The 16,370-nt window shown below is 45.9% G+C and overlaps 1 protein-coding gene across 1 annotated transcript in view; it reads right to left on the bottom strand.

The window, feature by feature from the left end:
- Positions 1-11,655: 11,655 nt before the first annotated feature.
- The window catches only part of osbp (oxysterol binding protein), a 56,395-nt gene continuing 51,680 nt past the window's right edge, over positions 11,656-16,370 (bottom strand). Inside the window, exons 13-14 of the mRNA XM_080201859.1 lie at positions 14,029-14,243; positions 11,656-13,013 (exon numbers count right to left, since the gene is read on the bottom strand). Of these exons, the coding sequence (XP_080057985.1) occupies positions 12,865-13,013; positions 14,029-14,243 (364 nt within the window). The 3' untranslated portion in view covers positions 11,656-12,864. The remainder of the gene's footprint in view (positions 13,014-14,028; positions 14,244-16,370) is intronic.

Genomic DNA, 16,370 nt, shown 5'->3' with positions numbered 1-16,370 from the left:
ACTCTCTCATTTCCTTCTCTATGAATGTTATGTTTTGTCTCCATATCACACAAGAAACATTACTTATCACTGTATCTTACCACATGTGACAATAGTACATCAAACCAAATCAAATCAAAATCAAATTAAGTCTTTCCACTCACACGATTGACAATTATAAACGTGTGCCAGCAAAAGATTTGATTCATTTGAATGAAAAGATGGGATTCAGAGAATTCCACGCGGCTAGGGTGCTGTTGCTTATTTGGTTCAAGATACTGCTGAATAAACAGGGGATTGTGATTTGGAATTTAGCCTTATTCTGCAACTGAGGTTGCAGTGTTCAATCCACTTCGCCGACCGTGTGTGAACAAGACATCGCGTTATGTATTTAGCAAGGAATAAAAAAAAACAAGAAAAAAGAAAAGTGCAGCACAGGATCACGCCCGATGGTCCTCCAATCCTGTGCCCATAATGATGACCTAATTAAACTGGAACAAACTCTTCTGCCTTTACTTGGTACGTATCCCTCTATTCCCACCCTATTCATGCACCCATCCAGATGCCTCATAAATGTTGTTAATGTTCCTGCTTCCTCCACCTCCTCTCAGGCACTCACCACTCTCGGGGTGAAAAACTTCCCCTGTACATTTCCCTTAAACTTTCCCGCTCTCATCTTAAACTTTTGTCCATTTGTAATTGACACTTCCCACTGGGAAAATGCCTCTGACTATCCATCCTGTCTATATCTCTCATAATTTTGTAGACCCCTACCAGGTCTCCCCTTAGCCTCTGTCTTTCCAGTGAACACAATCCTGATTTATTCAATCTCTCCTCAGTCAACACCCTCGAGATCAACATCCTGGGGGGCGGTTTTTTGTCCTTTTTGGAAATCCTTGAGAATAAATTGAAAAGAGGGAAATGTAAACTCAATACTACCCAATCCTACATGCCACAGGCACTCTTAATAATATTTTTCAGCCACAGGTGTAGGAACCATATTGGGCCATCAAATTGTGGCTGGAACAGAGAGAGAGCTTTGCTAAGGAAGGATTTAATGATTAATGAGTTCACACTCATGGGAAACGAGGGGAAAAGGATAAAACATGATGTTTTGAGAGTGCAGAACTTGTTTTGCCATATCTATGAACTGCCAATATGTGATTGCCTCAATGTTGATCTGTAGGGCTTTCAAACCATAGGTCCTCAGAGCGATGGTGACTTAGTTTGAAAGTTATAAAGTGAAGTGCGCCTAAAGGTACCATAGAGGTTTGAATTCAGGAGTTCCTGTTCATTAGATAAGCGCGTTAATGAAGCAATTCAAGGCTGAATTACTATTAGCCTTCACACAAGAAAGGCAGAGCAAGTGGCAGATTGAGATCATAATGTTAATTCAGTGTAACTTTCTAAATCTCGGAATGCCACATTCTGTCGAGAATTTAATAGATTTGATAGAACAAGTTCTTCATTCAAAGTGGGTGACATCACACTTCCCCACAACCAAGAAAAAAACAGCGTGTCATCATCCGTTCCTACACTAAAACCCATGTTAACCAACCACTCTTCACAGACAAAATGGCCCAATTGAGGCAATTTCACAGTGAATATCATAGAATCACAGAAACCCTACAGTGTGGAAGGAGGCCATTCGGTCCATTAAATCTGCATCGAGTTTCACCCAGGCTCTATCCCCATTACCCTACATATTTGCCCTGCTAATTCCTCTGACTTACGCATCCTGAGCACTAAGGGGTAATTTAGCATGGCCAACCAACCTAACCTCCATATCTTTGGACAGTGGGAGGCACAGCCTCAAGATAAAAGGGGAGCGGTTTAGAACGGAGTTGAGGAGGAACTTCTTCACTCAAAGGGTGGTGAATCTCTGGAATTCTCTGCCTGTTGAAGTGGTGGAGGCTGCCTCGCTCAATATTTTTAAGACACGGGTTGATGGGCTTTTGGTAAGCGAGGGGGTTAAGGGTTATGGGGAGAGGGCGGGAAGGTGGAACTGAGCCACGACAGATCAGCCATGATCTTATTGAATGGCGGGGCAGGCTTGAAGGGCTAGATGGCCTACTCCTGCTCCTATTTCTTATGTTCTAAATCAGAGCATCCAGAGGAAACCCGCACAGACACGGGGAGAATGTGTAAACTCCACACAGACAGTGACCCAAGCCAGGAATCGAACCCAGGTCCCTGGTGCTGTGAAGCAGAGGTGTTAACCACCGTGCCACCCATTAAACTGTTTGGTACCAGACTGATTCAAAACCCAACTTTGGTGGGTCTCGAACCCACAACTTTTGAATGGTTGACTTGCCATTATTTAGAAATCCAACATATTATCTATTGAGCCAGAGAAGTGCACCCTCTGCACCCTCACATCCTCCCCATGTAGTGCCTCATGCTAGAGTACTTTACGGTATACTGTACTCTAACTGTTGACTAACCAACATCTTATACAGCTCCATTAAACCTTCTGTGTTCTTCTAATTAATTAATTCTAATTAATTAGCCTTAATTAGTCAGCTACTTAAGGAAAATGCCCTATTTGCCTGGCTACTTTCAGGGTTGTATGGACACGAATCCCACGTCACTCGGGTCATTTGTGCTTCTTCACACCCTAAAATTCAAACGAAAACTCAATGTGAAGGGACGGCTAGATTAAGGCAGGAGCAAACAGCTTAGTCAAAAGACTGGGTAGCTCAGTCGGGGGAGCATCGGACTTTTAATCTGAGGGTCCAGGGTACATTTCTCTGTTTGGGCGATGCTTTTCTTCCACCCTGAACAGAAATGCTTCTGATCTTCTTCAATATAGATTAACAAATGCACATCTTTGCCATGACTTCGTAGCTTCATTTTTTTTCAATAATTGTTTTTCAGAGATGGCTTGCTGGAAATACAGATAGCAAAGTGCATCATCACTTAGCTCTTCATTGGGTGAGATGTTCCCATTGCTCAGGACAGGCTAAAATAGTTTCTCCATGTTTCGTAGTTTTAAACTGTAGATATATCCATTGGCCCGCTCTTCACTTCAACACACTTAGGACAATAGAAACAATAGAACTTCAGGATGGAAGAATTGGATGACCAATGAGTTCACACTCTGAGGAAATGTGAGGAAAGGAGTAAAACATGAAAAGTCAAAGTGAAGATATTGTTCTGCAATGTCTATGAACTGCTCTACATTATGTACTTGTCCCAATTTACAAAGTTACCACCAGTTAACAGTGTTAATCTCAATGTCGGTGATACCACATGTTTCCACTGCATAGAATAAAAGATGTGGTTTTCTTAATCGCAAATGCATGTAGGTCCTGTCAATATGAAGAGATATCCAACTGGCTGTACTACGGATGCTCTGTCCCGTCGACAGTGAGTTCTTTTCAATTTTCATGTAGTTACATAGAACGTAGAACATAGAACATTACAGCGCAGAACAGGCCCTTTGGCCCACGATGTTGCGCCAACCAGTTACAAAACAATGACCCACTAACCTAAACCAATCCCTTTTCATCCATAAACCTATCCACGGATCTCTTAAACGCCCCCAAACTAGGCGCATTTACAACTGCAGCAGGCAGGGCATTCCAATCCCTCACCACCCTCTGGGTAAAGAACATACCCCTGACATCCGTCCTATAACTACCCCCCCTTAATTTAAAGCCATGCCTCCTCGTGCTAGATTTCTCCATCAGAGGAAAAAGGCTATCACTATCCACCCTATCTAAACCTCTAATCATCTTATATGTTTCAATAAGATCCCCTCTTAGCCGCCTTCTTTCCAGCGAAAACAACCCCAAATCCCTCAGCCTCTCCTCATACGACCTCCCCTCCATACCAGGCAACATCCTGGTAAACCTCCTCTGCACCCTCTCCAAAGCCTCCACATCCTTCCTGTAATGTGGGGACCAGAACTGCACACAGTACTCCAAGTGCGGCCGCACCAGAGTTGTGTACAGTTGCAACATAACGCTGCGACTCCTAAATTCAATCCCCCTACCAATAAACGCCAAGACACCGTATGCCTTCTTAACAACCTTATCTACCTGATTCCCAGCTTTCAGGGATCTATGTACACATACACCTAGATCCCTCTGCTCATCCACACTATTCAAAGTCATCCCGTTAGCCCTATACTCAACACATCTGTTATTCCTACCAAAGTGAATTACCTCACACTTCTCCGCATTAAACTCCATCCGCCACCTCTCGGCCCAGCTCTGCAACCTGTCTAAGTCTTCCTGCAAACTATGACACCCTTCCTCACTATCTACCACACCTCCGACTTTGGTGTCATCAGCAAATTTACTAATCCACCCAACTATACCCTCATCCAGATCATTAATAAAAATTACAAACAGCAGTGGCCCCAAAACAGATCCCTGAGGCACACCACTCGTAACCGAACTCCATGACGAATATTTACCATCAACCACCACCCTCTGTCTCCTATCCGCTAGCCAATTCCTGATCCAATTCCCTAGATCACCCCCAATCCCATACATCTGCATTTTCTGCAGAAGCCTACCATGGTGAACCTTATCAAACGCTGGTTGGACACTGTTTGAAATTTATGTTCTTGTTATCCAGTCCACATTTTAACAAAAACAACAATCCAAAATTTCATGGATGCTGGAAATCTGAAATAAAAACAAAAAATGCTGAGTGAACTCAGGAGAACCGGAAGCATCTGTGGAGAGAGAGAGATAGAGAGATAGAGCTAATGTTTAGACAGAATAGACAAGTGCTTCATCGCTGGCACAGACACAATGGGCCAAATGGAAACATTTTGTGCTGTAGAACTGTAGGAATCTGAAACTGCAGGTCCTCAGAGTGATGATGATTCAGCTTAAAAGTTACAAAGTGAAATGCACCTAAAAGTACAACAGATACATGAACTCACCTTTGTTAGATAAGCACATTAATGAGCCAAGTCACTGCAGTGTCACTGTTAGCCTTCGTATAAGAAAGACAGAGGAAGGATCTAAATTGGAGGATATAATGAGGTTGTTGTTCTGCCAAATCTATTAAACGCCCCATAGAATGTAGCATCCTGAGTTTTAGAAACTTACACAGAATTATCATTTTGATCTCAAAGAGGACGGTATCTCACTTCCACACCGTTATGTACTCATCAGCTCTCCATTGAACCCTTCCTGCTCTAAGGAAGACAACTCCATCTTAACCAGCCCTCTTCATAGTTGAAGTGTCCCAGTGGAGGCAACTCTGAACACAATTGCTTGAGATATTCTTCAAAATAAATTAATAGATGTACATCTTTGCCATGAATTCATATCTTCAATATTTTTGTTTGATTATTGTGTTCTCTATTTCCAGTGAGCCAATTGTGAAAAAAGAAATTACATCCTCACTTAGCTCTTATATCTTCCCACTTTTCGGGTCAGTCTGAAATAGTTTCCCAAGTTTAGCAATTTTAAGACCACATTTATCTCTATCAGTCCATTCTTCACTTCAACACACTGAAGACAATGATTGTTTCTATTCTGCTAATTAACCACTTAAAAAGCAGAATGTTGCTATTGAATCTGCCCTCCTTATACTCCCAGCTCAGTATAATCCTGTTTGTTGCTGATCTGACTGTCTGTAGGGATATCAGAAATAGGAGCAGGAGTATATCAATATGATGGCTCCAACATTTACTATGTACATGGCCAATCTTCTATCCCATTCCTGAACTGTCCTCACATCCTTTAGTTCTCACAGAACCCCAAGAAATCCCCATCTCTGTTTTGAATATAACCAGTGAGAATCTAGTGTTCTCCCATGTCCAGAATTCAGAAGATTCACAAATCTTTAAATTAAGGCTTTTTCTATGTCTCAGTGAGTGAGCGATGCCTCCTTCTGATACTTTGAGGGTTCGTGTTACAGTTCCCAGCGATTGCAAACACTCTCACAGCATCAACACTGTCAGGGTCCAAAAATGTTCTGTTTTCCGAAGGGATTTCTTCTCATGTTTCTAAACTCTATAGGATATTGAATTAACCAATGATATCAGAGGCTGTATAAGAACCAGGCAAGGCAGAAAGAGATCGCTGTCTAATTAGTCCTGGTGTAAATTATGAGTTCATAAATTCATAACATATAAGAGCACAATTAGGCCATTCGGTCCATCGAGTCTCCCCTACCATTCGATCATGGCTGATATGCTCCTCATCCCCATTTTCCTGCCTTCTCCCCATAACCCTTTAACCCATTCCCAATTAAAAATCTATCTAACTCCTCCTTACATGTACTCACTGTCCCAGCACCCACTGCACTTTCGGGTAGCGAATTCCACAGATTCACAACCCTTTGGGAGAAGTATTTTCTCCTAACTCTGTTTTAAATTTGCTATCCCTTATCCTAAGTCTATGACTTCTCATCCTAGAATTCTCTGCGAAAGGAAACATCCACTCCAAGCCTACTTTATCCACACCTTAGCCCTCTAACATATCTCAATTTGATCTCCCCTCATTCTTCCAAATTCCAGAGAGTATCGGCTTGGAACAGTAAATCAGTGTGAACATTATGTTCAGGGGAATCTAAAATGCAATTCATTTCATAAACCTGGCCAAGCTTACAAAGAGCAATTAGAAAAAGTAAAGAACACCTCAAGTCAAGATTTACTGTCACCAAAGACTCAAATAATAGGAAAACGTTAGCAGAGAAATTCGCCACCACTGGTCCTGGGAATCCAGTATTGGTAACAGTTGGTCGGAAGTTTCACCTGGAATATTGGATTAAAATTGTGTCGCTCCACCATGTCAACATCCTAACTTGGAAACATACCAGCAATTCTCTCACTGTCACTGGGTCAAATCCTGGAATTCCTCCTCTTTCTCCTAATTCCCACCAGGCACTGCTGGTGTGCCCATACCTCTGGGAGTTCAGCAATTCTCCATCAGCTTCTCAAGGAGCAACAGTGGATGGGGCTACAGATACTGGGCCTAGCGTGATATGATCACATCCTGGCCTAGCCAGTGATGACATGTTGCTCAAAATGAATATAAAGAAAAAGTATTCTGTGCATGGCATCTGCTGTACAGAAGCTTCCAGGATGCCGGACACAAAGTCAATTAAAAATATAAAAATTGCCGATTCTGGAAGCCAACTTTAACATGAAAACGCAGGATGAAGATGTTGCCAAATGTTCACCAAGTCAAAGGATTCAAACAAGTCCTCCGACTCTGCCCTGGATGGTGAGCAGGGTCGAGGACCTACCAGTCTCCTGGCCCTGAGCGTATAATTAACATCTCCTACCCAAAGGCAAGGGAATCCTCCATGAACAGCAGAACTCAATGAAGTCCAGACTGGGGAGTCAGGGGGTGAGTTACTCACTGTTTAATTGCCAGCCTCTGACCTGTGCTTGTAGCCACAATATTTATATGGCTACCTCAGTTCAGTTTCTGGTTAATGGTAGCATGTTGCTAATGGAGGATTCAGCAATAGTAATGGCATTAAATGTCAAGGGGCAATGGCGAGATATTTTCAATTTTGAGATATTTTCAATTTTGAGACAGTCATTGTCTGACACTTGCAGTGCCCGGTTGTTACTTGCCAGATACATTTTATAACATACAAAAAGATTTTGTTATTTTGTGCTTCCTTTAACCGAAGTTACATGAGTGTCCTTGTTTGCTTCTCCTTGCTCTGTTCTGATTCTCTGAAAGATTCCTGGTGTTTACCCTTCACACGAGAAGACCTCCTAATCCAGCGGTCCTGTACTTAGCAATGATAGCATTACACTGGGTGATTGCCGTGTTTCTTTGCATGCGTCTCTGAATGTGCAAGCGCGCATTTGAATGGGGGTGTGTCCCCATATGTGAGTATGTGTCCCCGTGTGTACCTGCCTGTGTGTGCATGTGACCGTGTGCATGCGTGTGCCTGCGTCTGCTTCGTTAGTACATGCCTGCCTTTGTGCAATTGTGCACATGTGTCTGCATGTGTGATGCACATGTGTGGAACTGCGTGTGCGTTTGTGATGTGTGGGTTAGCATGAATCTGCCCTGTGTCAGCCTGCGAGCATGTGTCTGTGAGCACATATCTGTGAATTTTCTCTGCATTGTGTGTTTACTTGTCAGCGTCTGTTGCATGTCTGTGTTTTGTATATGTGTGTCAGTATATATGTGCATCCGCTTGTGTCTCTCCGTCTGCATGCGTCTGTGTTGTGTGTCTGTCCTTTGTGTACCTGAGTATGTCTGCTTACATGCTTGCTTGTCTATGTTTGTCTCTATGTGTTTGCATGTGTGTTGCACGTGCCTGCATGCACATGCCTGTGCTCTGCATCTGTGTGTTTGGGCATATGCAGACATACAAATGCACACGCTGACACATGCATACATATGTGTTTGTGTGTCCACAAGTGTTCATGTGTGTGTCTGGTTGTCAGTATGTACGTATGTGTGTGGATGTGTCTGCTTGGATGTGCCTTTGGGTGTGACTATATTTCGTCTGGTTGTGTGTGTGTGTGGCCCCCTCATTTTTCTCATCTACCCCTTGATGATATTTTGCCTGTCGATATGTTTGAGTCACAGTCACACAGAGACAAGCACACAAAGTCACAATGTATTAGCGTGTGCCTGTAGGTGTGTGCTTGTAGGGTTGTGCAATATGTCTGTCTTGGCACATGTGGCTGATACGCATGCACAGGTACATGAGTATGCATTCATGGGTCTGTGCATAGAAGTTAGAGAGTAGCTGTGGAAGGATGTTTTTTATGATTGGGGATCTGTGACCAGTGGTGTTCTGCAAGGCCTTTTACATTACAGAAGAAAATGATCTGGTGGAGAATATCAGTGGTCTGATCAGTAAGTTTGCAGGCAACAGAAAGATTCAGGAAGCGGCACATGGTGAGGATGATTGCCAGAGGATACAAAGGATAGATGTGCTAGGGAAATGGATGATGTGGTTTAACCTAGACAAATGCAAGTTGACGCATTTTGGAAGATCGAATGCAGAAAGGAAGTGTACAGTAAATGCAGAACCTTCAGAAGCATTAAGATACAGAGGGATCTCGGCGTTCAGATCCACAGTTCCCCGAAAGTTGCAACACAAATGAACAAGATAGTGAAGAGGGCGTATGGCGTGCGTGCGCATCTGTGGTCCCCCCCGCCCCCCTTTTCTTATCTACTTGCTGTTGCTTTGTGATGTACTGTTCCAAACAGACAATAAGTGTGTTTGCCGGAGTTTCTGTGATTATGATTAAACATGCCTCTCTTTGTATGCCCATGTTTGTGTGTGCATACCTACCTGTGTGCCAGTGCATGTCAGTGGGTACATTTGCATGCATGCCTCGCTGCATGTGTCACTGTTACTGTGCATGAGTGTGTGTATGTGTGTATCTGAATTTCTACGTCTATGCACGTGTGTTATGTGCAACTGTTTCCTCTGGCTGCTTTTCCATGTATATACATCTATTTGTGTGTATGGCTTTCACTGGCTGAGTACACCTGTCGGTGTGTCTGTGTGTGTCGGCTCTGTATCAGCCTGGTATGTGCCTACGTGCACACTTGCCGATGGGCAGCTGTCTCTCCATGTTGGTGAGCATATGTGTTTGTGTACACATGTACATATATAGAAATTTATTTTATATAGAAATGTATTTCTATAGAAATCTCCGAACTTATGTACAGGCGCAAATATGGGCATAAATATAAATCTGTTTGTATATATCTATCGCTCTGCAAGTATCTCGTGTTCTAATGACTGTGCGAACCCCACTGTGCCATGTGTATACATATATGCATCATATGTATATTTGTGCATGTGTATATTCAAGTGTGCATCTGTGTGCATGTTTATTTGTGACTAGATTGGTATGCATGTATTGCGCACTTCTGAGTCTATAAGTGTGCGCATATGTATACGTGCATATATTTCACTGCACACGTGCATATTTCTGTATGAACCCATATATCTGTGCACATGTATCTCTGTCTATATACACACACCAGCGTATTGCATATACGGATGTGTTTATAACTTTGTGTGAACAACTGGTGGTAATTTTTCCCCAGTGAAACCAGCTCGAAAGCTTTTTCCTCAAATCTGTTTCTCATGGTTAAGGGACACAATGCCACCCTCTGTTGGTGGATGGACGCTCCCACATCAGGTTGTACTCCAGCCCAAACCATTCACTTATCGATGTTCTTTCATTTGTAACGTGCCTGTGGAAAGACCTTTTTGATTATCCTCATCTTTTTCCTTATCAGTCGACAGTAGCTTTCCTATTTCCTACAATCCCACTGCACAAGTACGATAATAACATTGACATTTGTCCTGCGATTATTCCCACAGGAGGCACAAGGGCTGAAAGATTTCCTCTGACTTCCTGACCGGGGCTGTGGTTCAGAGAATGCTAAAGAGACAAAGAATGATTATTTCCACCTCCCTGCCTTATTGGGAGTGGGGGAGAAGGGCGGTGAAAGGTTATCAGCCTCCGAAGTTATAATCACATTAGCTATGACCTTATTGAGTGGTGAAACAGGCTTTGGAGGGGCTGAGTGGCCGACCTCTAGTGTTAATTTGTACGTTGACTAGGTACACACACAAGCTGCCCCTCCCCCACCCACAGCAGGTTTTCAGGACGGGGTTTAACATTGTCATATTGGCCAGGGTGGGGAAGAGAGGGATATAGATTCTACTTTAGCTGAAAATTGTAACTGTTCCCTTAACTATTGGGAGGGATGGAGGGAAAACTCTCGCTATCCTTGGAGAAAGAGTCTCCCAGCTTCCCTGTAGCCATGCCTACTGAGGACAACTGTTGTCCTCCCTCAGAGGGAGGGAACAGAAGCCAAAGGTGGCACAGCAAGCCCACCCTGTCCCACTGGGAGTCTCCATCGCTCACTACTTCCACCTGGGCAACAAACCATCTCCTCTGTCTGGTTCTGCACCCCCTCAACCCCAACATCCAGAACCTACTTCTTCATGTCGTTCAGAAGGACGTCTGTTCAGTCCCCATACCAGTTGCGAAGCGAAACCAGAACACAGTAACACCAGTACCTTTCGCCATCGTCTCAGGGACTCCCCGAAGCAGGTTACAGGCAACAAAGTCTTTTATTGAAATGTAGTCAGTCTTGTAGTGTCCGAAATGATGGCAACCAATCCACACACAGCAAACCGCAATTATGATCAACGGCCAGATAATCTGCGTGTTTTTTCTCTCCTTTTTGTGGGTTTTTTTTCCCCCAAAGGGATATGGGTCGAGGACTACCCTAATGGGAGAGGGGGGAAAAAAGAGGGAGGGTGAAGTGATCTATACCCACCCCAACCCACTGTTCATCTCAACGGTGGCAGTGGAATCTTTGATGGGGCAGGCAATGAGCCTCCGCAGCTCAGCGACTCATCTTTCCCTCCAACCCTACCCACACCAAGGCAGGACATATGGGCACTCCCTCAGCTGTGTCCCTTCTCCACAGCGTGCTGCTCCCTCTGTATAAGAAGCCTAAGGAGGGGGGGGCTGCTGGGAGGGTGGGGGATGTCAGTCTGGATGACGTGGACGGAGCGCTGGACTTTGTGGAGTCAGTGAGTAAGGGGAGCAGAAACAGGATCTCCGCACTCTGGGCTGAAGAGCTTGGGGAGAGGAGTGAGGCATGTTGCTCCACTCATAGCCCCATGGTAGAGATGTGCAGCTGCCCCTCGCACCCATCCCCCACACCAGCCCCCTCACAGGTCCTCGCCCGCACTGAGCCCCTCATACCTCCCCTGCGCCAGCCCCTTACACCTCACCAGTGCCAGCCATTCACACCACCCCTGCGCTGAGCTGCTTCAACTCAAACTGACTGGGGGAGTGGGTGGGAGGACATTCGGCCCTGGTGCATTGACCTAGCTCGGACTGCCTTCACCCGACAGACATACACGCTCCCCCAGCACTGTGCGGAGCTGAACCCCCTTCACCCCTCCACTCCTTCCATTCGCGCAAGTCATCACAGAGCAGGAATCCCCAGGACCGCTTACTCCAAACCCTCCTACCCAACCTCCTCTCCCTCTTTTTCACGCTCACATCAGCAGATTCTGTACAAAAACCTCTACCAACTGCAGGAACTCCAACTCTGGGCCGAAGTTTGCCTCATTGCGTGGTGAGCCTGATCCTCTCAGCTTGAAAACAGCCCCCTTCCACGTGCAGACCCAGCCTGGACCACCACACCCTTCCCCCTCCACCACCAACACCACACCCAAACACAAAGGGAGAAGCCACAACTGCTCTGAAAATGAGCCCCACACAACAGTGAACTCTATTCAGCATAGCAGGGTATTTGGCAGGGGGAGGGAGGGAGGGGGGAGCTAGTGAACTACAGCCACCCCAGATGTATGTTCTGGTTGCTCTACCCTTCCACTAGCTCCCTTGTCAAGAATCAGCCCTGTTGGCCAACCCGACACATCCCTCCCTCTCACGGCAGAGGCTCCAAGAAACAAAACTGCGATCACCGTGTGGCCCCAGCTCGCGTTGCCACCTCCCAGCCGACAGAGGTGTGTTTGATGGGGAGGAGGACACGGGTGGAGAGGAGAGTGCTGCCCTTGGCAGCAGAGGGAGCGAGCAGACTTGTAAAAGACCCCGTGGACAATTTTGACTCTCTCATTTTTATATATATTTATATATAGAACATAATCAAGTGCCGCTGTTCAATCCTGGTGGCTGGAAAATCTTCATCTGGGTGCAGAAGAGGGAGGGAGGGGAGAGAAGGTGAGCAGGGAGGGAAAACACATTCCCTCTGCTTGAGGCTCCGCCTCCTGGCTCTCCCGTTGTGTGGGGGGAGGGGGGAAGTCAGACAGAAGCGATGGTTCAGTCCAAGTCCAGGCCAGTTGCCCACGCACACACCCACCCGCACACGCACACACCCACACGCACGCACACACACCCAAACACTGGGCAGCAGTGGGCAATGGGCTTCAGAAGATATCCGGGCACAGTTGCCAGTCTTGCTTCTCTTTCGCCTCCCAGTAGCCGCCCTTGTAGAGGTGCACCATCTCTTTGGTGTAAGGGTCCTCGCGCTTCTCGAACCACAGCGGCCGGTAGCTTGATTCCGTCTGCGTGGTTCCTGCAATGTCAAACCAGAGGGAGGGCAAGTTACTTTCAGCTCTTACTCTGCAGGCATTCACATAGTCATTACCGCATAGCGGGAGACCATTCAGCCCATCCAATCCTTACTGGAGGTGACTACAGGATGACACCCTTGGTAGGGCAGAGAAACAAGAAATTTCTGTACCGAAGCTCATCACCCCACACTCAGGACACATACAAGAATACCAAATTTCAAAGAAAGCAACTATTTAAACTGCAAGAGAAAAGGGTGCTGATTGGCGGGCAAGTCAACTCCAATTGGTTGTGGCATTATCATGGAGAACTACTGTTCTCCACACATTGTTTAAAAATTCTGAATAGATGCAGTAGCTGGATATGTTCCTACTCCCTGTATATGAAAAGATGTCACTTGGAGCACCAGGAGTGAGCCACATTGTCAGCCTAATATGTCCAGCCTTTTTTGGAGTCAAGGAAAAGTGGAGAACAATATTTTCCTGGTACATTCTTCATGGCAAATGACTCAAGGAGAATCAACCTGACAACTAGTCGCCACATTCTCCTTGTGTGGTGGACATTATTGCTCACTGAGTAGTTTTATATTTTTGGTCCTGATGAGTCCAAGAGGAAAACCTTTGACAGTTTTGTCCCTGCTCATAGCAATAATCTTTCCAAAATACACTGCCTCCAATGCCCCACTCTGCCCCATTGCCTCCCCACTTAAAAACCGGTACAGCACAGGTTACAGACGAAAGAATAAAGGTTTTCGCTATACCATTCCAAGCATTGGCAAGGCAGGTACATCTGGTGATAAGACACAAGACCCCACTTTTGATTGCCTGCCACAACATAGCCTCCCCACTGCACTAAACCCAGCCTTGGAGACACCAACCCTCTTTCCGCCAACCCACTCCGACAGCAAGCCCCCGATAAAATCATTTCAGGGAAATGCTCCACTCTCAACATCCCCTCTATTAATTCACTAGGAGATGTCCACCCTCCTCACTGCCTTTCCCTCCTTCCATGTCCCTCACCTTCCAACTTGCTGACGTCCGACTCCCGCTTACGCCGCACAGCTCGCTGTTTCTCCTCCAGCCGCTGTTTCTCCATGTTTGCTTCATCCCACCGGCCATTCTCCATCAACCTCTGGTCAGGCCTCAGGCGGCTGTCAGTGGGAGCCACCCCATCCTCGGGCTCATTCAAGGTCAGCGCCAGCTCCGAAAAGTAGTACATGGTCTCTGCGTGTTCCCTGGCAGGGCAGAAATGAGCAGATTGAGGGATTTATCTTCTCTGCTACCTACACAGCGTCACAACTCTCCTCCCAGTCACCTGCCTGACTCTATGGATGGATCTGAGTCAGCTTACAAGCCCCGACTTTCTGCTGGTAGACTACGAGCAGGTGGAGCACGGAGAGGACACAGAGTAAAGCTCCCTCCACAATGTCCCCATCAATCTCTCCCAGGACAGATACAGCACAGAGTTAGGTACAGAGTAAAGCTCCCTCTACACTGTCCTCATCAAACTCAATAAGAAGTCTCACAACACCAGGTTAAAGTCCAACAGGTTTATTTGGTAGCAAAAGCCACTAGCTTTCGGAGCGCTGGCTGTCCCTTCATCAGTTGAGTGGGGGTTCTAATCACAAACAGGGCATATAAAAGAGACAAACTCAATTTACAGAATAATGATTGGAATGCAATTCTTTACAGCTAATCGAGTCTTAAAAGGTACAGACAATGTGAGTGGAGAGAGCATTAAGCACAGGTTAAAGAGATGTGTACTGTCTCCAGACAGGACAGTTAGTGAGATTTTGCAAGTCTAGGTAAATAGTGGGGCTGACAGATAATATGACATGAACCCAAGATCCCGGTTGAGGCCACCCTCACGTGTGCGGAACTTGGCTATCAGTCTCTGCTCAGCGACTCCGCGCGGTCATGAAGACTGCCTTGCAGAACGCTTACCTGAAGATCAGGGGCCAAACGTCCGTGACCAATTCTTCATCCAGACTCACAGAACAGCCATGGGGACCAAATTCGCACCTCGATATGCCAACATCTTCATGCACAGGTTCGAACAAGACTTCCTCACCACACAGGACCTTCAACTGTTACTATACACTAGATACATCGATGACATTTTCTTCCTTTGGACTCATGGTGAACAATGACTGAAACAACGATATGATGACATCAACAAGTTCCATTCCACCATCAGACTCACGATGGACTACTCTCCGGAATCGGATGAATTCTTGGAGACATGCATCTCTATTAAGGACGGTCATCTCAGCACCTCACTGTACTTACAAGCCCACGGATAACCTCATGATGCTCCAGTTCTCCAGTTTCTACCCTAAACATGTAAAAGAAGCCATCCCCTACGAACAAGCCTTCCGTATACACAGTATCTGCTCAGATGAGAATTGCAACAGACGCTAAAAGATGCCCTCCCAAGAACAAGATATGGCACTCATTAAACGACAGTTCCAACGCGCCACAGAGAAAAACTGCACAGACCTCCTCAGAAGACAAACACAGGGTACGGTGGGCAGAGTATCCTTCGTCGTCCAGTACTTCCCCGGGGAGAAGAAGCTACGACATCTTCAACATATCATTGATAAAGACAAACATCTCGCCAAGGCCATCCCCACACCAAGAGTTCTTGCCTTCAAAACAACTGCACAACCTCAAACAGACAACTGCCCGCAGCAAACTACCCAGCCTTCAGAAGAACAGTGACCACAACACCACACAACCCTGCCATAGCAACCTCTGCAAGAAGTGCCAGATCATTGATACGGATGCCATCATCTCACACGAGAACACCACCCACCGGGTACACAGTACATACTCTTGCAACTCGGCCAATGTTGTCTACCTGATACGCTGCAGGAAAGGGTGTCCCGAAGCATGGTACATTGGGGAGACCATGCAGATGCTACGACAACGGATGAACGAACACCGCTCGAAAATCACCAGGCAAGGCTGTTCCCTTCCTGTTGGGGAACACTTCAGCAGTCATGGGCATTTGGCATCTGATCTTCGGGTAAGCGTTCTCCAAGGCGGCCTTCACGAGACACGGCAGCGCGGAGTCACTGAGCAGAGACTGATAGCCAAGTTCTGCACACGAGGACGGCCTCAACCGGGATCTTGGGTTCATGTCTCACTATCTGTAACCCCCACAACTTGCCTGGACTTGCAAAATCTCACTAATTGTCCTAAGACAATACATATCTCTTTAACCTGTGCTTAACACTCTCTCCACTCACATTGTTTGTACCTTTAAGGCTTGGTTATCTGTAAAGACTCACATTCCACTCATTATTTTGTAATTTGAGTTTGTGTCTTTATATGTCGTTTGTGATTAGAACTCCCACTCA

The sequence above is a fragment of the Carcharhinus amblyrhynchos genome, chromosome 13, assembly GCF_965287045.1.
Source record: "Carcharhinus amblyrhynchos chromosome 13, sCarAmb.v2.hapA, whole genome shotgun sequence".
NCBI lineage: Eukaryota > Metazoa > Chordata > Chondrichthyes > Carcharhiniformes > Carcharhinidae > Carcharhinus > Carcharhinus amblyrhynchos.
Note: the sequence above shows the minus strand (reverse complement) of the source record. Positions and strands in the feature narration are given on the sequence as shown.